Source organism: Mercenaria mercenaria, chromosome 10, assembly GCF_021730395.1.
Source record: "Mercenaria mercenaria strain notata chromosome 10, MADL_Memer_1, whole genome shotgun sequence".
Classification (NCBI taxonomy): Eukaryota; Metazoa; Mollusca; class Bivalvia; order Venerida; family Veneridae; genus Mercenaria; species Mercenaria mercenaria.
In genome coordinates this window covers 5,449,382-5,473,504 of record NC_069370.1, presented here as the reverse complement: position 1 = coordinate 5,473,504, position 24,123 = coordinate 5,449,382, and the positions used below count along the sequence as shown (strand labels likewise).

Below are 24,123 nucleotides of genomic sequence, written 5' to 3'. Positions count from 1 at the left end.
TTATCCAATCAAATCTAAACAAAATATTCAGTTCGATGAACTTGAAACATGGCGTCTGCACTTCCGGTTGTACGCTCAGGTTTGAGAAAAATCAGTTGTAAAACAAATTTTCAACCTTTTAGATTAAAATCAACACAGGGACAGGTCTCAGTTGCTAACAGCAGTGTTTCTGCAACATATGATGTGCTTTTCAAAGAGGATCACAACCAATTAAGGGCGAGTTTAAGAAAGGTCAGAAAGTAGAACGATATTTTTACAGTCTTTTTTGATGGGTGGGGTATGGGTAGAAGTATGTTGCATAACAGTTGAAAGTTTTAAGTATTCTGTCTTTTTCATTCGTGCATGAAATAACTCGGAACTGATGTTAAGTATTAGAGCATGACATGAAGATCAGTGACCGTAACTATGATTGATATCTTGGCTCTTTGGCTTGGAGCTATTGCTCCAAGTCTATGTATTGTTTTTGGTTTTTTTTGGTACCAAAGTGTGTGTTAGTATGATAAGAAAAGCCGGGAAACTGACGCAAACCGAGATCAATATGTTACGCATTCAGTGATAGGTTGCAGCAACAAGTGACCTGTGATGTAAGCTGCGCAATGCGGAAATATTGGAAGTTTTCCGATTGCAGTTGCTCTTTTGTTTGTCTGTATTAAAACGGGGGTGTACAGCAATATGAATATAACTATACAACGTAAGTCTGTACGATAAACTGACAACTACTAAATTTTGACGTTTACATTATTCATGATTGAGTTTACATTTATCCATTGTAGTAATTGTTAAAAAGATTTAGCGGGCAGAACTTTGTGAAATTTGTTAGAGAACATCCCCCCTTGAAAGGATGTAACCTGCCAAAAGGTGTCTCAAAAGACATTTTGCCGCCAATTTTTGACAGGACTATTATGGTTGGTTCGATTATTGTTGAAGGGGTTAAAAATGGTTAAGGAAGTAGCTGTGCAAGGTATATTAAACCAATTTTTTTTAAACAATACCACCGTATCTGTATATCAGTGTTTATATTTCTGTGTTCGTATTGTAATTACTGGTGAATGCCACAGCAAATCTGGGTTACCATGGGAACAGCAGTAGAAAATCGCAATCATATTTTGCATAGAATCTTATGTATTGACCCCTACCCCCACTTGTCAAGTTATATAGACTATGCCAAAACCAGCTAAGCCTTTCCTTTTTTAAAAGGAAACTTTATTTATTTTCTGATGGTGCCAGATAAGTCACAAATTATAGCTATATTGTATATAGCTAAATCTGTTTATATATAGCTAGAATCGGCTATAAAACCAATAACAGTTGTACAATATATTAAATCGGACAACAAAAGTCTGCGTTTGTGCTAGCTACTGTAATTTGCGCACAGCTGATTAACCCCTTCACCCGGGCCCCTACCCCTCTGCTTTTTATTTTCAAATATGGGTGATTTGGGAAGGACAAAAAATAAACTGTCAAAATTCAATTACGCAACTGCGTATTTGCGTACAGGCAGCTACGCACCTGATACGCACTATTTATATCATTTTATTTGTATCCTTTATTACAGGAGCGTATCTGTCCCTGACAATACAATCTGTTGATCCATGTTGTTATTATTACCACTGAGCAGCCTGGTGACAGTGGCGCCCAACATTGGAACAGTCATTATCCCATCCAAATAGTTTATGAGAGAAAAGACGAGAAAAGAATTGAGAAATCTATGCAGTTTCAATTTCAGTACATGTTGCAGATTTCTGTGATAAGTCGTTACTAAATTATTCATAAGTAATGGCGATTCTGACAAGTGACACATTCTTCGACTATTTATTGCAAACAATTACTGCATTTATTGAAAATGTGACAGAGATAAGACCTTAATTGGTTTTGTGTAGTTGTCTTTCAGTTTATAAACCATTGGTATGCGATAATGACCATTGACATATTTTGCATTATTATTATTGGTTTTTAGCTCATCTGATTTTTTGAAAAAAAATGATGAGTTATTGTCATCACTTGGGCGGTTGTCGGCGTCGGCGTCGGCGTCGGCGTTGCCTGGTTAAGTTTTATGTTTAGGTCAGCTTTTCTCCTAAACTATCAAAGCTATTGCTTTGAAACTTGGAATACTTGTTCACCATCATAAGCTGACCCTGTATAGCAAGAAACATAACTCCATCTTGCTTTTTGCAAGATTTATGGCCCCTTTTGTACTTAGAAAATATCAGATTTCTTGGTTAAGTTTTATGTTTAGGTCACTTTTCTCCTAAACTATCAAAGCTTTTGCTTTAAAAACTTGGAATACTTGTTCACCATCATAAGCAGACCCTGTACATCAAGAAACATAACTCCATCTTGCTTTTGCAAGAATTATTCCCCCTTTTGGACTTAGAAAATCAGTTTTTTTGGGTTAAGTTTTAGTTTAGGTCAGCTTTAATCCTAAACTATCAAAGCTTTTCCTTTTAAAACTTGCAACACTTGTTCACCATCATAAGCTGCCCCTTCAGCAAGAAACATAACTCCATCCTGCTTTTTGCAAGATTTATGGCCCCTTTTGACTTAGAAAATATCAGATTTCTTGGTTAAGTTTTATGTTTAGGTCAACTTTTTCTCATCAAACATCAAAGCTAGTGCTTAAAACTTGCAACTCTTGTTCACCATCATAAGCTGACCCTGTACAGCAAGCAACATAACTCCTCCTGCTTTTTGGGCAATAATGATTGCCCCTTTGGGACTTAGAAAAATCATTTTCTTGTTTGAATTTATGTTAAGTCAACTTTCTCATAAACTATCAAAGCAAATTGCTTTAAAACTTGCAACAGTTTTTCCCCAAATCATAGTGGACACTGTACATCAAGATAATAATTTATCCTGTTTTTTGAAGAGTGATGGCCCTTTTTAGACTTAGAAAATCATGGGTAGGACAATATTTCTATTATACAAAAAAAATCAGATGAGCGTCAGCACCCGCAAGGCGGTGCTCTTGTTTAGCTGATTCTAGCCATATAGGCTAATATAGCTAATTTGTGACATTTCTGGGTCGTGGAATACAGTAGAAGCTGTTTTTTAGCTCTGATTTATTAGAGCTCACGCCAGTTTTGTCTGAATTTCTACACTATTATGATGTGCATATATAGGTGTCTGGCTTTGGTGTCTACTAAATAATCTCAAGATATTTATGTTAGCAAACATGAAATTATTAAAGCAAGACCTTAAGCATGACATTTCCGTACATGTGAAGTTTGGCGCTTCTGTGCTTCATATCTAATGCCCAGCCTTAGTAAATCTCATGCAGTTTTGAAAAACACTTTTTTTGTACTGTTAACTACTAGAGTCTGTTATTATAATTGGGCTCATTTTTAGCTTGACTATTCAAAGAATAGTAGAGCTATTGGACTCACCGGTGTGTCGGCGTCCGCGTCGATTTGGTTAAGTTTTTGTATGTAAGCTGGTATCTCAGTAACCACTTGTGGGAATGGATTGAAACTTCACACACTTATTGATTGTGATAAACTGAATTACATTGCACTGGACCTGGTTCCATAACTCTGTTTTGCTTTTTTACAAAATTATGCCCCTTTTTCGACTTAGAAATATTTGGTAAAGGTTTTGTATGTAAGCTGGTATCTCAGTACCCACTTAAGGGAATGGATCGAAACTTCACACACTTGTTCACTGTCATCATCTGACATGCACTAAGCAGGTCCCATAACTCTACTTTTTTTTTAAATTATGCCCCTTTTTCCACTTAGCAATTTTTCGTTAAGTGTTTGTATGTAAGCTGGTATCTCAGTATCCACTAATGGGAATATATTTAAACTTCACACACTTGTTCACTGTTATGATCTGACATGCACTGTGCAGGTCCCATAACTCTACTTTGCATTTTTTCAAAATTATGCCCCTTTGACTTAGCAGTTTTTGGTTAAGCTGGTATCTCAGTATCCACTAATGGGAATGGATTGAAACTTCGCACACTTGTTCACTATCATGGTCTGACATGCACTGTATAGGTCCCATAACTCTGCTTTGAATTTTTTCAAAATTATGCCCCTTTTTCGACTTAGCAGTTTTTGGTTAAGTTTTTGTATGTAAGCTGGTATCTCAGTATCCACTAATGGGAAAGGATTGAAATTGCACACACTTCTTCACTGTCATGATATGACATTCAGTGCAAAGGTTCAGTAACTCTACTTTGCATTTTTTCAAAATTATCCTTTTTTTCAACTTAGCAGTTTTTGGTTAAATTTTTATATGTAAGCTGGTATCTCAGTACCTACTAATGGGAATGGATTGAAAATTCACACACTTGTCCACAGTCATGAGCTGATAAACACTGTGCAGGTTCCATAACCCTGTTTCCCATTTTTACAAAATTATGCCCCCTTTTCGACTTTTGTATTCATTCAATTGAAAAGGCTTTTGAATAGTCAAGCGTTTCTGTCCTCCGACAGGTCCTCCGACAGGTCTTGTTATTTTTAATATCCTAAATGAAGAATAAATTTAGTATTTAATATTATTTTTATATTTAATGTTATGTTACTCTCCACTGACAATTTCACGCTTCTCACATATGCAGGGCCTTGTACTAAAAAACTGGAAAGACACCACTTATTGGAAAAGGAGCCTGTTACAGACCTGTGTCACAGCTTTAGAAAGAACTCCTGTGAGACAAAGTTAATCACCACCATCAGTGACATCACAGTTAGTTTGATCAAAAGACAACATTGATGCAGTACTGTTGGTTCCCCCAAGTGCTAGAGTCCCTACTGTTATCATATCAGAGACCATACTTTAATACCTGGGTAAAGAACTTGCTAAAGGACAGATCCAACAGGTAGAGCTGGACAGAGTTATAATCCACTGTTCCAGTGACTTCTGTAGTCTCGTAGGAAACAGTGCCAGGTCCTATCCTATTTCTGGTAAACACCAATGATCTGCTCTTGGGTGAATTGTCAGCAGTCAGTCGTTTAGCCTATGACTGTTTATAGTACATGGATTGGTAAGAAATTGAGAAGATACAGTGTCCTTAACAAAGTGATGTAATGGGAGATAAAATGGCAGATGAACTTCAACCCAGATAAAAATGAGCATGTCTGCATTACAATGGTCCTGTAAACCTCGGATTCATTTCATGGACAAATACTGAAGGAAAGTAAAGTATCTGGGTGTCACCATTGACAGTAAGCTATCTTGGAACTTGGCTCCCAAGAAAGCAAATCATACAGTTTTATCCTGAGCCAGTCTTCCTGCTCAATAGAAAACAAAGCTTGTTACAGCAAGACACTTGTCAGACTAAAGCTTCACTGCAACTGTCTGGGACCTGCATACCTGTAACTGAATGAAGCTAAACCTGAAAGAGTCTAAAGGTGTGCAGCAAGATTATGCAGTAATGACTGTGATCAAACCAGCAACTTCACCCCATGCTAAATGATTTGAAGTGGGAAGACCTGGAAAACAGATGACGACAAGTGTATCATGATGTATTGGATTGGTGGTAATACATAGAGTTGGAATCCTGATCCTGGCAGGTGCATTCATCAGAGGCCCCATGAACAGGTTCCTGAAAAATGTTGAAAAAAGAAAGCTTAACTTGAATATATGAGTCAAAGTTGGGCTGACTCCAAGTAAAATGCTTGTGCCTTGGATTGTTAGTGAACAAATTTTGACTGTTACAATTTGTATAGCTTTTTTTTTTTTTATTAATTTAGATAATAGAGAGGGACATCAACCCGTATGTTGACCAATGGGAAGCAGAGGGCCAGTTTCCAGCTCATGAAGTCTTCAAGAAGCTAGGGTCTGCAGGATTCTTAGGTGTAACTAAACCAACAGGTAAATATTATTATTTATGTCGGTTATAAAGACGGGTATATCCTGAAATATTGAGATACAAAATACAGTTTCTGCTGATATTTGCTTCAGGATTAACCCTTACACTGCTAAATTTCTATAATGAACTTGCCCATCTTTTAACTTGGACAGTACCATTAACTGTTAAAAGGGGTGCTTACCTAAAAGATACTGACTGAATAGCAAACAGTGCAGAACATGATCAGACTGCACAGATGTGCAGGCTGATCTTGGTCTGCATTGGTCGCAAAAGGCAGAATCACTTGGCGCCAGCAGGCTAAGGGTTAAATGTGCCCTTCAGACTGATGTCACATTGACAAGGATGAACAGATAGTGTCTTTTGCTTTAATCAGAGGCAGATACTAAGTTACAAAGACTGTACAGTCTAAAAGAAGAGGTAGTAAAATTGTTTTGTCCATCTGTTGGTAGATGTTTTTGGTTCCAGTCAATGACTGGAGAGAGTTTGGTTTACAGTAATCAAACTTCAAAGAATGATTGCCGGTGGTATAGTAAATAACCATGTTTTTATTTTTTGAAGTGTCGTTTGTTCAAAGGTCAAGGTCACAGTTATCTACAGACTGAAATGGGTTTCAGCTCAATAACAGGCAGAGACTTTAGCCAACAAATTTGATAGGATGATTTTCTGTGTTCGGGAGATGACCCCTATTGTTTTGGGGGCTGTGAAAGACAAAGGTCAAGGCCATATTGTCCGTCAGACTGTTCAATAACTTTTGAAGCCTTGACCATAAAAGTGACAAAATTGCATTGGAAGGTCACCTGACCCCTATGATTTTTGAAAAAAAATAGATAATGGTTAATAAAACCTTTGTGATTGCTCGTGTCTTAAACTAAGTCAGAAATTTTGAAGTTGAAATAAAAAATGAAAAAACTGTGGAACGACTTTTGTTATGTTATAAAACCTATTTCAGTCTGAAGTATTACTAGTATAGATGTTGGTATTCTATTACAGAGTATGGTGGTCTTGGTTTGGACTTCAGTTACAGTGTGGCGGTGGCTGAGGAATTGGGGGCAATTAATTGTGGGGCTATCCCTATGGCAATCGGTGTACAAACAGACATGGCTACGCCAGCTCTTGCTACGTAAGTTTTCAGTGCTTTACAGTATACAAACTCATTACTTTAACAAGCTCAAATGATTTTGTCAAGATACATAAAATATCTGACTTGATCATATTTTTTTTTACATAAACTGTGAAAAAAGGAATACATTGAGAGTGTGTCATTGATTGAAAAATTCATTGACCAACATATATTAATTATTAGTACAACATCAACTGGGCTCGACCTTAAGGACTACCATATTGCCCAGGGCAGGTAAAAGTGGAGTGCATGTACATGTAGGCAGAAAATCATACAAAATTGCCTGTCGAGCAAATGAAATAACACTGTTTATGTTGCGATACTGCATTGCAATATTTCATCACATCACCATGTTGCATTTGGGCAACCAAAATTTGGGTTCAGGCAAGTAAAATTGAGTTGAAGTTGCCCTATGGACAAGTGCTCTACAGAGTTGAAGTAGAGCCCTGATCAGTTTATAGACTGACATAAAAGCAAAGATGTAACAGACACACATTAGACACCTTTAACATACACATGTGTTATAATACTAATGACAAATTGTAGCACACTCAAGCTTCTGTAGTCATTTATAGCCAATCAACATTTTTGCCTTCATATGAACAGGGCTTGACCCAGTCTTCCAGGGGTGGCAAAATCTGATTTTGACTTGCTTGTCCGTTTTTGTCAATTGCTGTTTTGTACTTGTCCGTATGATAGTTATATAGTAAATTCTAGTCAAATTGTACTTGTCCGTACAAGCTTTGGGACAACCTGGGCAATACGGACAATTGAATTTGCCACCCCTGTCTTCATGGGTTGGCATTAAATCTCCTGCATTGAGTGTACGCATGCATTGAATGTACACTGTTAAGCCTATGTTAAACCAACCCTAACCTTTAGTCAGTATATTGGACACTCAATATATGCGTACATCCAATAGGAGAGATTTAATGTTGGTGAGTCTTTATGCAGAAGTTAAATATCATTACCATGAATACAAACCCGGCAGATTTAGAAAACATGAAAATGACATTGTATAAAAATTCTCCCAGTTCCATACGAGGCATTTTGCCAGTTCAGCAAGAATAGTGAAAGTTAATCATTATTTGAAATTCATGACCGTATTCAGTATGGAGTACATATGTTCAAGGTCAAATAGTCAAATAGTGGTAGTCTTTTTAACGTTTTTTTCTTGCCTGTGCAGACACTCGATAGAGTCACGGTGAGTTTCAGTTAGGCACAGATATTTTCTACTTTTTGTTTGGTGTCAAAAATCAACATTTTTAGATGGTAATTTAAATCCAACCCTCATTGCAACTTCAGTTTCTTTTGAGGTCAGATGTCCTAATGACATAAAGCTTAATTCTAAATTTAACTCTGAAAATGGCGGAATGTACAGAAATCTTAGTTATAATATAAGCAATAATGAAAGAGAGAAAATTGTATATTTTAATATTTTCGTTCTTTTGATGTCAGCCACAATGCTTTCCCCATGTTTCCATTGTTTCCCCAGTACGGGACTAAATGGTTTGCCCTCTTTTGAGGTTCTTGCTTCTCCAGGTATTATTTCTGGCACTGGTGAGTACTTTGGTACAACAGGATTAACAGTTTTAGACCAAATTTCTTAAAAACACTAGTTAAACTATGGTAAGAATGTTGCAAGTAAACTGTCTTTCTTTTTTATTTGTACAGATTTGGTAGTGATAAGGTGAAGCAGGAATTCCTTGCCCCGTCTATATCGGGGGACAAAGTTGCATGTCTGGGTGTCAGTGAGGCAGGAGCTGGATCTGATGTGGCTAGTAAGTTTATATGCCTACTTGTGTAATGTTTTTACAGTTTATTTTGATGTTATGCTAACAAATCGGCTCTATATTTCCAAATTACTATTATTTAGACTGATAACCTATGAACTGTTAGTCCATTTCTCAAGCACAGATGAACTGTTAGTCCATTTCTCAAGCACATATGAACTGTTAGTCCATTTCTCAAGCACCTATGAACTGTTAGTCCATTTCTCAAGCACAGACAAACTGGTAGTTTATTTCTCAAGTACAGAAGAACTGTTAGTCCATTTCTCAAGCACAGACAAACTCTTAGTCCATTTCTCAAGCACAGATGAACTGTTAGTCCATTTCTCAAGCACAGATGAACTGGTAGTTTATTTCTCAAGTACAGAAGAACTGTTAGTCCATTTCTCAAGCACAGACAAACTCTTAGTCCATTTCTCAAGCACAGATGAACTGTTAGTCCATTTCTCTAGCACAGATGAACTGTTAGTCCATTTCTTAAGCACAGACAAACTCTTAGTCCATTTCTTAAGCTCAGATGAACTCTTAGTCCATTTCTCAAGCACAGATGAACTCTTAGTCCATTTCTCAAGCACAGACAAACTGTTAGTCCATTTCTCAAGCACAGATTATAGCTCCTCTTTGTGATACTTGAGACAGCAGTTCCGGGATATGTCTGGAATGGTTAGAAAGGGTTGCTTTTTTGACCTATTTCTAAATCTTTCTTTCAGGTATACAAACCAAAGCAGTAAAGAAAGGAGGAGATTATGTGATCAATGGGGGTAAAATGTGGACAACAAATGGCTTTCAGGCAGACTGGATGTGTCTGCTGGCTAGCACTGGGGAAGGACCGCCTCACCGCAGCAAGTCTCTTATATGTCTACCTATGGATGCTAAAGGTACGCACACATATTGTCCTGAAGTTATAGTAAATAGTTTTTAAAGTCCTGAAATGTTTTCTGCAATTTTTTTCCCTTTTTTCATTGAATATAAGAGGAAAATTTGGGACTGCTGAATCATTTTTTATGGTTTTCAGAGTTTTTGTTGTTTTAAACTTAACGAGATATTCTTCATATTAAGCATTAATTTTTTTCATGGCAAAAAGTGATTTTAGGCACGTAAATAAACATTTAGCTTGAACAAAAACCTATAAAAATAGATAGATCGGCAACTTGAAAGCATATAGAGCGAATCTTGCCAACATCACGTGGCAACTGAATGAGATCTTGTTGTAGCAAGCGTCTGTTGATTTCATCACGATTGATCAAGTCGACAAACGCTTTGAAATAAGATAACGCGCTAACACAAGCTGACGCGAGATTATCTCCTGTTGCCATTCTGTGTATTTTATAGTTCTTTGGCCTGAAACTGTTTTTTCTGCCTTCAGTGCTTTTGGTGAAGCATTGATATATTATATAACAATAAGTTAAAAAAAATTATAGACCTAAAATCATCATTTTAGAAGTAAATTACCAGAAAGCATATTATGTTGCAGTGTACATGACTGTATAGTATACACTTCTGTTTTTCTGGGTTTTTTTATGCTCTCGAAGGGAGGCATATAGTTTTTGAACGGTCCGTCGGTCTGTCTGCAATTTTCGTGTCCGGTCCATATCTTTGTCATCCATGGATGGATTTTCAAATAACTTGGCATGAATGTATACCACAGTAAGATGACATGTCGCGTGCAAGACCCAGGTCCGTAGCTCAAAGGTCAAGGTCACACTTAGACGTTAAAGGTCATTTTCCATGATAGTGCATTCGTGTCCTGTCCATATCTTTGTCATCCATGGATGGATTTTCAAATAACTTGGCATGAATGTGTACCACAGTAAGACGATGTGTTGTGCGCAAGACCCAGGTCCGTAGCTCAAAAGTCAAGGTCACACTTAGATGTTAAAGGTCATATTTCATGACAGTGCAATGATGGGCATGTCCGGTCCATATCTTTGTCATTCATGCATGGATTTTAAAATAACTACGCATGAATGTGTGGCACAGTAAGACGACGTGTCGCGCGCAAGACTCAGGTCTGTAGTACAAAGGTCCTAAACTCTAACATCGGCCATAACTATTCATTCAAAGTGCCATCGGGGGCATGTGTCATCCTATGGAGACAGCTCTTGTTTACCCTACGTTTGATAGTTTTTAGTTGTTTGTTTTCACACGTGATGCACACATTTTTTATCCATGATGCACAGAATCAATTAATAGTTTTGTTTCGCCGCATTTGATTGTTGTTTCCAAAGTTTTCGACCAATAAAAATCATCCTAACGATATTCGGTGATAGGCGGAGCATACTTTGTTGACACGTGAAGTTCACAATCCGTAACGGGATAGGTTTACTCTAATTGATTATTTAATGTTGTAACAAGCTGATTAGAAGCTGATAGATGAGATATGTACATGTACGGTAATAGTCTCGGGCGCTAGATGTTAGGGCGACTTGTTTTTCGTTTTTCTGTACAAACAGAGCGAAGCCATCAGAAAAAAAGCGTCCACTCCGCTCACGTCGCCTAAAAGCGTGGACCCTGCTGTATACTCCTCAAGATGGTTTAAGGACCACATAGCAAACATATTTAAAGTCATTAATTATATGTTACAAATAACCACATGCATAACAAAATAAATTAATAAAATTAATGCAATACTTTTGAAGAATTTGTTTAAACTGATCATCTGTAAGTGTGCTAAATAGCACTTACTATGCACAATGTCATAATTTCATAATTTTGAAAAGTTATTTCAGCGTTAAGTTTCAAGATTCAAGTTTAAATTCCATTGATCCTGAAGTCATGTATATAATTATTATTAATTATCTGTTCTGTTAATTATGTATATATATATATATATATATGGCAACACTGAATATTCAGTCATAAAATTATAATAAATCCTACCGTAAATCAAGCCTTTGTAGAATTTATCGAGGTGAACATTTATCAGCCATAACAACATGCCTATAATTATGTGAATGTTAAGATACACAGAAAGTTACAGATTTGATTTATTTGTTGTTGTTGTTTTTTTTTTTTGTGGGGGACGGGGGTGCGGTTTAGCGCCATGTTTTAATAGTATTTCAGTTATATGATATCTGGTAGTTAGCCTAACCAGAGTTCCTGGATTCTATACCTTTACTAAACAGTTCCCTGCAAGTACTTACCAGTTTCTCCACATGATTTAGAGGTGGAGGACTAAATGACTTCAAACACAATGTCTTATCAAATCGTCACAGAGCTCATAATTATGCCTCGCCCATGACTCGGCGATCTGTAGATCTGCACTCTTCCTTCTGAACTAAGAAGGTGGGCTTACAGAATTATTCAAGAATTGATTTCAGTTTGTTCATTTTCTTGTGTTTTTGAAATCTAGGAATTCACAGGGCTAAGAAGATAGACAAGTTGGGTATGAGGAGTTCTGACACAGCACAGATATTTTTTGAAGATGTTCATGTTCCTCAGGACTATATAATCGGGGAGGAGGGAATGGGCTTTACCTACCAGATGTTACAGTTCCAAGCTGAGAGAATGTGGGCAGTGGCTGCAGGTAGGGTTTTTTTGTGGATTTGGAGCCGTTTTTAGCTCGACTATTCGAAGAATAGGGGAGCTATCCTACTCGCCCTGGCATCGGCGTGATCGTGAGCGTTAGCGTCACACAAATGTTAAAGTTTGCGTACTACCCCAAATATTTTCAAAGTCCATTGAGATATTGCTTTCATATTTTGCATACTTGTTTACCATCATGACCCTAGTCTGTAAAAGGGAGGAGGCAACTCTATCAAGCATTTTGACTGAATTATGGCCCCTTTTCGACTTGGAATAAATGTTAAAGTTTGCGTACCACTCCAAATATTTTCAAAGTCCATTGAGATATTGCTTTCATATTTTGCATACTTTGATGGGTCAGCGCAACATGGTCGTTACTCATTTTTTGAAAACTTTACAGGAGAAGCAAAAAATATTTTTGTATTCAATTGATGTAATGAAAAACAATACAATCTATATTATTTGTATCAAATAACAATAATAACTACAATACTATGGGAAAAAATGTCAAAAAAATGTTCACTGAGGAGTTATTTGAAAGTTTTCCAGTTACGACCATGTTGCGCTGAAATGTGTGGAAATTTTGTCAAAAACTTAGTGCAACAAGGTCATAACTAAATGATAACACACAATTCATTGGAGATAATTCATAACAGAGATGTTTATTCAAAAGACTATTAATTCAGTATTTTTAAGCATATCCATTTATCTTTTTCTGTACTTTCATTGACTTGTTTTACTCGCAAAAATGTCAAAAAAATCATATAATATGTAGAAATAAAAATGTACTATTACAAAAACACATTTTAAATTATCTAAAAGTATTTTACAGTAAAATGACAATAAGAGCTTGACTTGGTCCAAGATATTTGCATATTTTACTGAATGTAGGCACAGAGTTTTATTATTCAATGTTTTTTCAGTATTTTACAGTAAATGGACATTATAAGAGCTTGACTGGTCAAAGGTACTTGAATATTTTACTGAATATAGGCACTGGGAGCCTTTATGGTCAAACGTATTTCATTATTTTACAGTAAATGGACAATAGAAGCTTGACTGGTCCAAAATATTTGCATATTTTACTGAATATAGGCTCTGAAAGCTTTTATGGTCAAAGTTATTTCAGTATTTTACAGTAAATGGACAATAAGAGCTTGACTGGTCCAAGGTACTTGAATATTTTACAGTATGTAGATACTGAGTGTCTTTAAAGTACAAGATATTTGCATATTTTATAGAATATAGGCATTATGAGCCTTTAAGGTCCAAGGTATTTGAATATGTCTGTGTTTAGTTATTAGATTTTCATTAAGAAATATGCATCGATTCTGCAGCATAAATAATGCATGCAACAGGAGCACAATACTATTCTGCAAAAGAATATGTGCATGCTTCTTGATACAAGTCTAAAAGTCTTTTTATTACATAAAAATCTACACTTAAACAATTATCAGTGGTATAAATTTGCTCTTTAGCTTGAGTTAAACTGAAAACGTTATAATTAAAGAACATGATAAACACAACAACACAGTCACATGGAACTAACATCAAAAATGATGCCATACCCCTGATGTAAAATTTGAATGTCAGTATGGTCTGTTCCTGGAATATTTTGTAATATATGTATGAAATGGCAGCCTCTGATGCATATTTTTTGTCTAAATTTTCAGGTATTGAGAGGGTCCCCACCTCCTGTTAGGTTGGTCAGGGGAGTCTCCCTCTGGAATATAGGTATAAAATGGAAGCCTCTAGTGCCTTTTTGGGTCACAACTTTGAGGTACATGATGGGACACCTCCCTCCTGTTAAGGGGGGTCAGGTGGATCTCTCCTTGGATTTTCTTTTTTAATATAGGTATGAGATGGTGGCCTCAGGTGCAATTGGGTTTAAATGTAAAGGTAGAGAAGGGGTTCAGAGGGTTTCCCCCTAGAAATATTTGAAATATAGTTATGAAATACTTGCTTCTTGTGCATTTTTGGGTCTGAATTTTGAGGTACAAGAGGTTAGCCAAGGGGAGGGGCTCTCCCCTGGAAATTTCTGTAATTTAGGTATGAAATGGTTGCCTCCTGTGCATTTCTGGGTCTAAATTTTTGAAGTACAGGAGGGGATAACTCCTGCCTGTTTGGTATAATACCTCCTTCCTATTTGGGGAGGGGGAAAGGGTCTTCTCTGGAAGTTTTTGAAATTTAGGTATGAAACTAGATCTGCTTTTGAGAAAAGCGCACGTTTCCCACAACTGCCAAATCATCTGAATAGTAGTATAAGATTGGACAAGAAATGTTCAAGCGTAAACCCTATACCTTATGTATTCTTATTTCCCAGTCAGACTTCCAGTGCTTTGATTATCAAAAACAACCCAATCAGACTTTCAGAGATTTGATACAACCTAATTAGACTTCCAGTGCTTTGATTATCAAAAACCAATGTTTCAAGGGCTATACTTCCAAAGTGCCTGGGATGATTTGGCAAGTTATCAAACCTGGCTGAGGACTTATTGGCAAACACATTTTTTCAAGTTTTGTGAAAATCGGATGAGAACTGTTCGACTTAAAGAGTGTGGACAAGATTTGTGATAGACAGACGGATGGACAGACAGGAGTAAATCAATATGTCTCCCACCACACAGTGGTGTGGGAGACATAATAATGGCCTCTAGTGCATTTTTCGTCTATAAGTTGAGGTATAGGAGGGGATACTTCCCTCCTGTTACGGGCTTGGGAGCATCTCCCCTCCTGGAAATTTTGAAATGCAGGCATGAAATGGTGGCCTCTGGTGCAGTTTTGGGTCTATATATTGAGAAAATATTATTTTGTTTGCATGCAGCTTGGATGAGTTTAAGTCACTGGGGTGTATATGGGGAGCACGGGCTCTCTTGGCCATGGCCCTTGATCAGCCAGGCCTTTATGTTGGTGTTTCGCGACATAAAAATCAAGTAAATCATTCATTAGATTTGAATGTAAATGCTGGTCAATTTATTTATGTTTTAGTGGTTTAACGACTTAAACAAATATTCGATATACCCAACAAAATCTTCTGTATATCCAAATAAAAATTATCAGAATACGAGCTTTACAAGTAGAAGTCATGCTTCACTTATAGCACAATTTCCACCTTTAATAATACCATTTTGTATTTTGCACAATTCATGGAAATATGCATACAAAAAGAAAAAATGTTATTTCATTGTTATCCTTTCACAGTTTTACATGAAACTTGCATAAAGGAAAGTTTATTTAATAATTACAAGTATAAAAAGGTGCCTTTTTTCCTCTTAAAATTAAGTCAGGACATTATGAATGCTAAAAAATATTGAATTTGGAAGAAGTTTTGCTGAGAAATAGTTAACAGAGTATTTTTTAACAAAGTATTAAGTGTTTTGGTAAAATCCTAAACATGTTGGTCAATAAATTCTTAACACCACTTCGCATTGATAAAATTTGAAATATGGTAACAATATTAATTTTGTAATATAAATACCATTTTCTAAGTTGTTTAAAAACAAAAATCATCCTTATTTATCATTTAACTATTGTAATATGTTACACTTTGTGAGTTACAACCATGTTTCACAGAAATTTCAAAGTGAAATAGCATACTAACTCTGTGCAACAAAGACATATGTTGAGATACGACCATGTTGCACTGACTGAAAGTGTCTTCCTGAGATACAACCTTTTGACAATTTTACTTTTTTTCACTTTAATTTTAAGAATGTGATTTAGATATTTTAACAAGTGATGTTTTTATGTTAAATAAGGCAAATTATGTAAAAAAGTGTATTTGGTAAAAAAATCAAGTTACGACCATGTTGCACTGACCCATCGAATTCTGTTTAACATCATGACCCCAAGTCTGTAAAAAGGAGGAGGCAACTCTATCAAGCATTTTGACTTAACTATGGCCCCTTTTCGACTTAGAATAAATGTTAAAGTTTGCGTACCACCCCAAATATTTTCAAAGTCCATTGAGATATTGCTTTCATATTTTGCATACTTGTTTACCATCATGACTCCAGTCTGTAAAAAGGAGGAGGCAACTCTATCAAGCATTTTGACTGAATTATGGCCCCTTTTCCATTTGGAATAAATGTTAAAGTTTGCGTACCACTCCAAATATTTTCAAAGTCCATTGAGATATTGCTTTCATATTTTGCATACTTGTTTAACATCATGACCCCAAGTCTGTAAAAAGGAGAAGGCAACTCTATCAAGCATTTTGACTTAACTATGGCCCCTTTTCGACTTAGAATAAATGTTAAAGTTTGCGTACCACCCCAAATATTTTCAAAGTCCATTGAGATATTGCTTTCATATTTTGCATACTTGTTTACCATCATGACTCCAGTCTGTAAAAAGGAGGAGGCAACTCTATCAAGCATTTTGACTGAACTATGGCCCCTTTTCGACTTGGAATAAATGTTAAAGTTTGCGTACCGCTCCAAATATTTTCAAAGTCCATTGAGATATTGCTTTCATATTTTGCATACTTGTTAATCATCATGACCCCAGTCTGTAAAAAGGAGGAGGCAACTCTATCAAGCATTTTGACTGAATTATGGGCCCTTTTCGACTTAGAATATGCTTATTGTTAAAGTTTTACTCCTAGCTTATATTATACTATCAAGCACTGAGAATAGTCGAGCACGCTGTCCACTGACAGCTCTTGTTAACCATTCCATCCTGTTATTTGATTACTGTGAAATCATTAATATTCGTGGGGGACTAATTTTCATGGATTTCCTGGTTGAGTCAATCCACGAAATTTAATCTCAACTAACAAGTAAAATTCCCATTAACTTTATGTTCAAAGTTTGAAATCCACGAATTCATATCCCCACAAAATTGCTGTTTTGACCAAAACCATGAAATTTCTTGCCCACGAAATTAAATGATTTTACAGTATTGTGAAGAAGAGTAACTTGTGTAAGATCTGCACCAAATTCTTTTCCACAGATACTGTAAAATCATTTAATTATGTGGGCCTAGTTGTCTTGGACACTCGCCTCCAGATTAATGATGATTTTAAACCAGTTTTCTAGATTTGTTTTTACAGTTGCATTCTTATGCTCATTTGGACTTTCTAGATAAATTTTAAGATAATTATACCCCAAGATACAGAGTATACAGGGGCTGTTTTGGAGTCAGGCAATTCTTTCATACGTCAATCAGTAGTGTGCCTCCATATGTCTTCTTTACCACTGGGAAGATTTTTTGTTTATAAAACTAGCATCATTTGTTAACCCCTTATCATGCTGGACATGATTGATTTTGCCTTTTCTACCAGTGTAGATCATGATCAGCCTGCACATCCGTGCAGTCTGATCAAAATCTGCAATGTTCGCCATTCATTCAGTATATTTTTAGTAAGCACCCCTTTTAGAAATTTAGTAGGGCAATTTTTACCTCATCAAGGCAGTGTGCACAGTGTACTACCCAGGTCACTAGATCTTGTCTAGCTCGTCAAGATGATGTTCAGAGCATATGACACATTTCACAAAGTGTAAGATCAGAGTCACAGAAGTCAAATATCGAATAGCATAAATATGTGTCCACTACAGCTCTTCCGAACACCAGAACCAATTTCATAGTTAGCATCTGTTGTTAACCTCATATAGACAACACAAAGAGTGCCTTTTCTAGATCTAAGGACTAAGGCCTAGGTCTTAGAGGTCAAGGGTCTAATATTTTAAACTTTTGTCTGCTCTACATCCTCATAACCACTGCAAGGATTTTCATAAAAGTAGCATTAGCTGTTAACCCCATCAAGGCAGCATGCAGAGTGCATAAATAGGTCATTAGGTCCAAGGTCAAGGTCACACTGGGGGTCAGAGTTCATTATCACAATGCTGGGGTTATAAATCACCTAAAATGATAACTGTAGTTAAACAATGTGATTTTTGTCAAAATTCTATTAATAGTAGAATTGAAGGCGTATGATAGAATTCGGGCAAAATTTTTTCACTATAATAGAATTTCTTCAAACTTTGTATATTGAAGGACAGTCATCTAAGAAACAAAGATATGCAATAAAAATCATAGGTCACCAGTATTGAAAAGAGTTGCCCTTGAAAACGGCATTTTTCATATACAGAGACTTAGCATATGCCTTTAACAGAAATTGTGTCAATGTCAACAGTATTAGCAAGATAACGTCCAAAGGTGTTAAACAGGCCATTTTGCAGGTATGTACCATGTATGATGAGTCAGTTAGTGCGGTCAGTTGTATTTCATTTGTATAATTTGGTATTTCAGCAATACTACCACTGCAAGCTCTTATACAGGCCACGGCAGAATACACTCGTACAAGGAAAGCATTTGGCGTGCCAATTCTGAACAATCAAACAGTACACTTTACCTTGGCAGAATTAGAAACTGAAGTTGAAGCACTCAAATCTTTGTTGTATAGAACTGTAGGTAAGATAAATGAGCCGCACCATGAGAAAACCAACATAGTGCATTTGCGACCAGCATGGATCCATACCAGCCTGCACATCTGCTCAGTCTGGTCAGGATCCATGCTGTTTGCTTTCAAAGCCTATTGCAATTAGAGAAACCATTAGCAAACAGCATGGATCCTGACCAGACTGCACGGATGCGTAGGCTGGTCTGGATCCATGCTGGTCGCAAAGCCACTATCCTGGTTTTTTCATGGTGCTGCTCATTTGCTGGATCATTTATATTCTTGTTTGAAAAAAAAATGTGATGGCTTATGTTACAGTGGTGGCCATCTGTCTAATTGTTGGATCATCATCCATCTTACATGTTTTACTGGCTTTCTTCACCACTGAATTGAAGTTTGGCTCGGCAGATGAGTAGTGAAGATAAAGCCCCTTGCATTTTATTTTTTCATCATGGATACATAAATCATACATGTGTATGCTTGTTTTATTGTATGCAAATTAATCCTGTGTTTGTTGTACTGTAAAAGTAGAAATTTTTGCGAGGGTTTTTACTATATTCGCGAGGCCCTCTATCTTGCGAAAATTGTTCCTTGCATAATTATTCACGATTAGTATAATTCAAGTTCTAGTATGATTCAATTTTTACAATTTTGCGAATATTAAACCTTGCAGACTTACTCAAAATTTCAAATTTGCAAAATTTTGACCCAGCGAAAATGTGTACTTTTACAGTATTAAGCAGTAGATATAAAACTTGCAGACTGAAAATACTTGTAAAACTTTGAAAAACATATTTTAACTAAGGAAAATTACAATTTTTTACTGCAAAATTGATATTTGTCAAGATATTTTTAAAATTTGAAAAGATCCTACTACTAGGCTTAGGGCCATTAAATTGGTTTCTAGCTTATGTTTGGACTTTTCACGTTGCAGTTCATGAAAAACCCTGTTAGGTTAGGTGAATCAAATAGTAGGTCAGGTCCTGACTGTTAAGTATCGGTAAACTCAATAATTTGAAACGATATTTGCAATCTTAATGCTATTAGTATCTGTAACAGAAAACAGTCTAGATTGAAATATAAAAGACACAGATTTGTACTCTTGGCGGGAAAAGCTTGTCTCTGTGCACTAGCAGATATTCTTGTTATAAATAAAATGTGTTTTTTCTGTTTTCAGAGTTGTACATTCAGGGTAATGATGTGACAAAGTTGGCTTCTATGAGCAAGCTGAAGGCAGGAAGGTTGGCAAGGGAGGTTACTGATAAATGTCTACAGTTCTGGGGTGGAATGGGCTTCACTAACGAAGTCCTTGTCAGTCGGTTTTACAGGTAATCAGTCATTTAATGCATTTAATCTTTCACAATTTGCCAAATATCAAATGGAGTTCTCACATAATTATTTATTTTATTTACTTTAACCCTTACCCTGCTAAATTTCTATAATGAACTTGCCCATCTTTCAATTTGGACAGTACCATTAACTGTTAAAAGGGGTGCTTACAAAAAAAGATAGTGACTGATTGGCAAACAGTGTAGATCATGATCAGACTGCATGAATGTGCAGGCTGATCATGATCTACACTGGTTGCAAAGGCAGATTCAGTCATGTCCAGCATGATAAGGGTTGAATAATTTTACAACAAAACTTGCCTTTTGTCAAAATTATTCTTTAATAATAAGGACAGTAAAACTGACTGTTTAACACTTTCTCTGCACTGATATAATGGATTCCTGGCAACATTTATGCAACCTGTATAATGGGTACTGGGCATTATTCTAGGTTTTGCAGGTAAATCACTTCTGTTTATTCAGATTTGTAAAACTACCTTAAATCAGTCATTTATGCACAGTTCTTGATGCTGGTTTTACAGATAATGAGATTTTATATATGGCCCATTTTCTGTCCAGTTTGCCAGGAACCTTTGTATTGTAAGAATTACTAACACTGTCATTTGGTTTTAAAGGCATTGAGTCATTTAAAATACAGTCCTTGTCAGTTAGTTTTATAGGCTATTGGTCATTGATATGCAGTCTTAAGTGTTTTTTTTTTCACCTGCAAAGCTTGCCTGGATTTTGATATGTGATAAATGTTTGTATATCTGTTTAATTGTTTTTTCAGGGATTTTCGTCTGCTGTCTATTGGAGGGGGTGCAGATGAAGTGATGTTATCTATCATTTGCAAATACATGAACACTCTTCCTTCTCCGCCTAAACTGAAGTGATCAACAGATTTACATGAACTCTTGTCCATCTCCACTTAAATTGAAGTGATCAGCATTCTGAAGGGCAAAGGTCATTTCACTGACTTGTCTGCATGGGAAAGAATTTGAAGTTCTAATTATCACTAGTATCAAATAAATAAGCACTTCTGATAAGCTCCACTTAATTTCAAACATTGACCTCTGAACATTTTATAATTGTAAACTGAAGAAATCAGCCAGTTTAGTTAAATCTGGAACTGGATTACCGATTTATTTAATCTAATCTGGAACTAAGTTATTGATTATATGAGTAAAATATGGGACTAGATTATTGACTAAATAATCAAAATTTGAAACTAGATTACAGGTTTATTAGGTGAAATCTGCAATTAGATGAATGATTCATTAAGTGAAATCTGCAATTAGATGAATGATTCATTAAGTGAAATCTGCAAGAAGATTTCTGATTTTAAAAGTAAAATTTGGAACTAGGTTACTTATTAAATTCAATGTAGGCAGAATGCAAGAGGAAGTTACTTTATTTTCTGTAAATATTTGTTATTTAAGTAATTATGGTAAAATAGTAATGTTTTCACTACATCATAAGTGCTATAACGCTGCTATTGTTGGCAACAGAATCTGGTAGAATTTTGCTCGTTTTTTTATTTGAATTTTTTTAATGTATGTGGTTTGATCAAGAATTAAAGTCAGTTGAACTATACAGATGTATATAATGAAAGCTACTGTTCTAGATGATATGATATATTCACAGTATATTTGGATATATCTTGAAGTATATTAATAGAGATAATGGCTTTTGGTTTATTATAATTATATTATCATACCAGATTTATAAAGTGCCCCTTTCATGATAAACAGGTTCAAAAGCACTTTACATAGCGCAAACACAGCCACTTGGGGCGTTAAATTCACCCTCTACATGTACAGACACAGAGCGACCTAACCAGAGGGACAGATCGAGACGAAGCCCCCAGCGCAGAGAGAGAAATCGTTTAAGATACAGGCCTGTTGGGCTAGCTTAGGCAAGCCCTTAGGAAAAAGACAGTCTGGTTCTTAAATGTGCTAGATGTATAACACTCATTTACACTAAGCCATCTTTCCTGGGAAGATGGGAAGAACCAGTACTGGCCTCTTTGGTAGGAGGTCCTGAAAGGTATACTTCGATTCTTTATATGAGCTGCTCCATGAGAAAACTAACATAGTGGCTTTGCGAACAGCATGGATTCTGACTGCAGTCTGGTTTTGATGTGGTTAGGATCCATGCTGTTTGCTAACAATTTCTCTAATTGCAATAAGCTTTGAAAGAGAACAGCATGGATTCTGACCAGACTGCATGGATGTGCAGGCTAGTCTGGATCCATGCTGGTTTCAATGCCACTACGTTGGTTTTCTCATGGTGAAGCTCAATTATATTTAAAGCTAAACATTACTAGAAAACAGTATTTACCTGTGTAATAGGTATCATTAATGATATACTTTTGATCTACCTGTTTTATGCATCCTGACTTGTGTGAATGAGGGTTTTTGGGCAAATCCTAAGTAAAAAAAAAAAAAAGTTTTGTCTTGTTTTGTTCTGTTCTGTTCCTGATTCTGACAAAAACAAAGAAATCAATTCATTTTGTCACATTGACTAATAGTTACACACATCAAAGTGCTATAATACATTGTACAAGGAAAAAGATTGTTAATATAAATGAGCACATGTAAGATTCTTAGTTTTGCAACGGGGAAACAAAGAAAACAATACATCATAAGCCTGTCAAGGTTACAGACTTTACCAAATTTTGGCTTTCATTATTTGCCAAAAATGGTCTTTCATGCTAAAACTTTGGTTAGCCCTGAAATATAAATGATTCTTTTTACTAACACTAATTATTAACCAAATGATTAGCATCAGTTTTAGTTTAATTAACTTTATCTTGTAGCATTTTTTGACATATAACATAAGTATATGTTTCTTTTTTAATGGTAGAGAAAAACCCATGACCATAGTAGTTTATGAATAAAATCTATAATTTTTGACCGATTTCTTTAATTCAAACACCAAAATTTACAGGATGAATGCCTGAATATAAACACATGAAGATGGGTATCAATACTCGTTAGAGTTAAGAGTATTTTATGTTTCAAATAATATGTTTTTCAAGTGTGACAGTATAACGCTAATAAATGGCCATTTGAGGAGCACATTTTGGGGCATATCTCAAGAATGGGTAATACTAGCCACTTTAAAATGTCAGGAAAGCAAGCCTGTCACTGCCAAGCTAAACAATCATAAAAATAAGTTCCTATCTCATATATTTTTTCTGAGCTATGGATATAACATGTAAAAAATCATAATGGCACCAATACAGTGTTTTAGCAGTATGTTTTCGTACTACTATCTGTGATAAGCATTGATTTTTATATATAACTAATAAAGAAGTAAAGAAAATATCATTGTTTTTCCTCTTTACCCACTAGCTAAAATAGGGTCATAGAATCAAGCACAGGTTCATCGCATCAAACATGGATCTCTGACTGCATTGCACATAGATGGTTTATTACCCTCTGTCAAAGTTGAAGGGATATGATTTTTGTGTTGACCATCTGCATGAAAATTTGTCGAAGAAAAGTGGTTTTGAGTATTTGAATATAACAGAACAGATAAATATTTTACTGACAGTCAGTCAGAGCTGTGACACTTACTATACTGATACTGTGCTGTACTGATACCTAATTTAAGGACCAGTGGTAATACTGTTTGACTATGAAACCAGGGGTCGTGAGTTTGAGCCTCTGCTTTTCCATGTGAAAATAATGTACATGTATTTCACCTTGTTACTGCCATAAAATCAGTACTGATTACGCTTGGCAGGTGTTTGTCAGGAGCAGTTGTAAGTCAAAAAAAGATGTTATGTGCATTGGGGGTTGAAAGTATATACATGTATTGACAAGATAAAAGATTAAAGGTCTTGGGTTAAAAACAGTATGCACCGGTCTACAGAGAGCATGTGTCAAGTCTACCAACAAAAATTGGAAGACTTGGACTTGACTGGACAATTATTAGAAGACTTTTCCATAACCTGATATTTTATGGGAAGAAGGATGTAGTATGGTAGGGGGTCTTGGAATGTGAATGGAGGAAGTTAAGATCCTTACTTATAGTGATGCTTAAGTATTTGGTGATTTAAGTAGGGTTTTGTGTAACCTGTAGAGGTAAAGGACAGGTTTTCTCTTCCTATGTAGCCTTAGGTTCTCGTACTTATCGGGATT

General features: G+C 35.9%; 1 protein-coding gene across 1 annotated transcript; it reads left to right on the top strand.

The window, feature by feature from the left end:
• Positions 1 to 28: 28 nt before the first annotated feature.
• Positions 29 to 23,302, top strand: LOC123559902 (probable acyl-CoA dehydrogenase 6). The gene is made up of 9 exons (XM_045352036.2): positions 29 to 231; positions 5,694 to 5,814; positions 6,803 to 6,932; positions 8,607 to 8,713; positions 9,433 to 9,600; positions 12,075 to 12,248; positions 18,500 to 18,661; positions 19,825 to 19,975; positions 20,766 to 23,302. The coding sequence occupies exons 1-9, from the start codon at positions 49 to 51 to the stop codon at positions 20,866 to 20,868; spliced, it is 1,299 nt and encodes a 432-aa protein (XP_045207971.2). The 5' UTR covers positions 29 to 48; the 3' UTR covers positions 20,869 to 23,302.
• Positions 23,303 to 24,123: the final 821 nt, after the last annotated feature.

Coding starts and splice junctions, on each gene's coding strand:
- LOC123559902 (XM_045352036.2), top strand. CDS start 49: ATGGCGTCTGCACTTCCGGTTGTACGCTCAGGTTTGAGAAAAATCAGT. Junction 5,815..6,802: donor AGGTGTAACTAAACCAACAG/GTAAATATTATT, acceptor ATTCTATTACAG/AGTATGGTGGTCTTGGTTTG. Junction 6,933..8,606: donor GCTACGCCAGCTCTTGCTAC/GTAAGTTTTCAG, acceptor TTATTTGTACAG/ATTTGGTAGTGATAAGGTGA.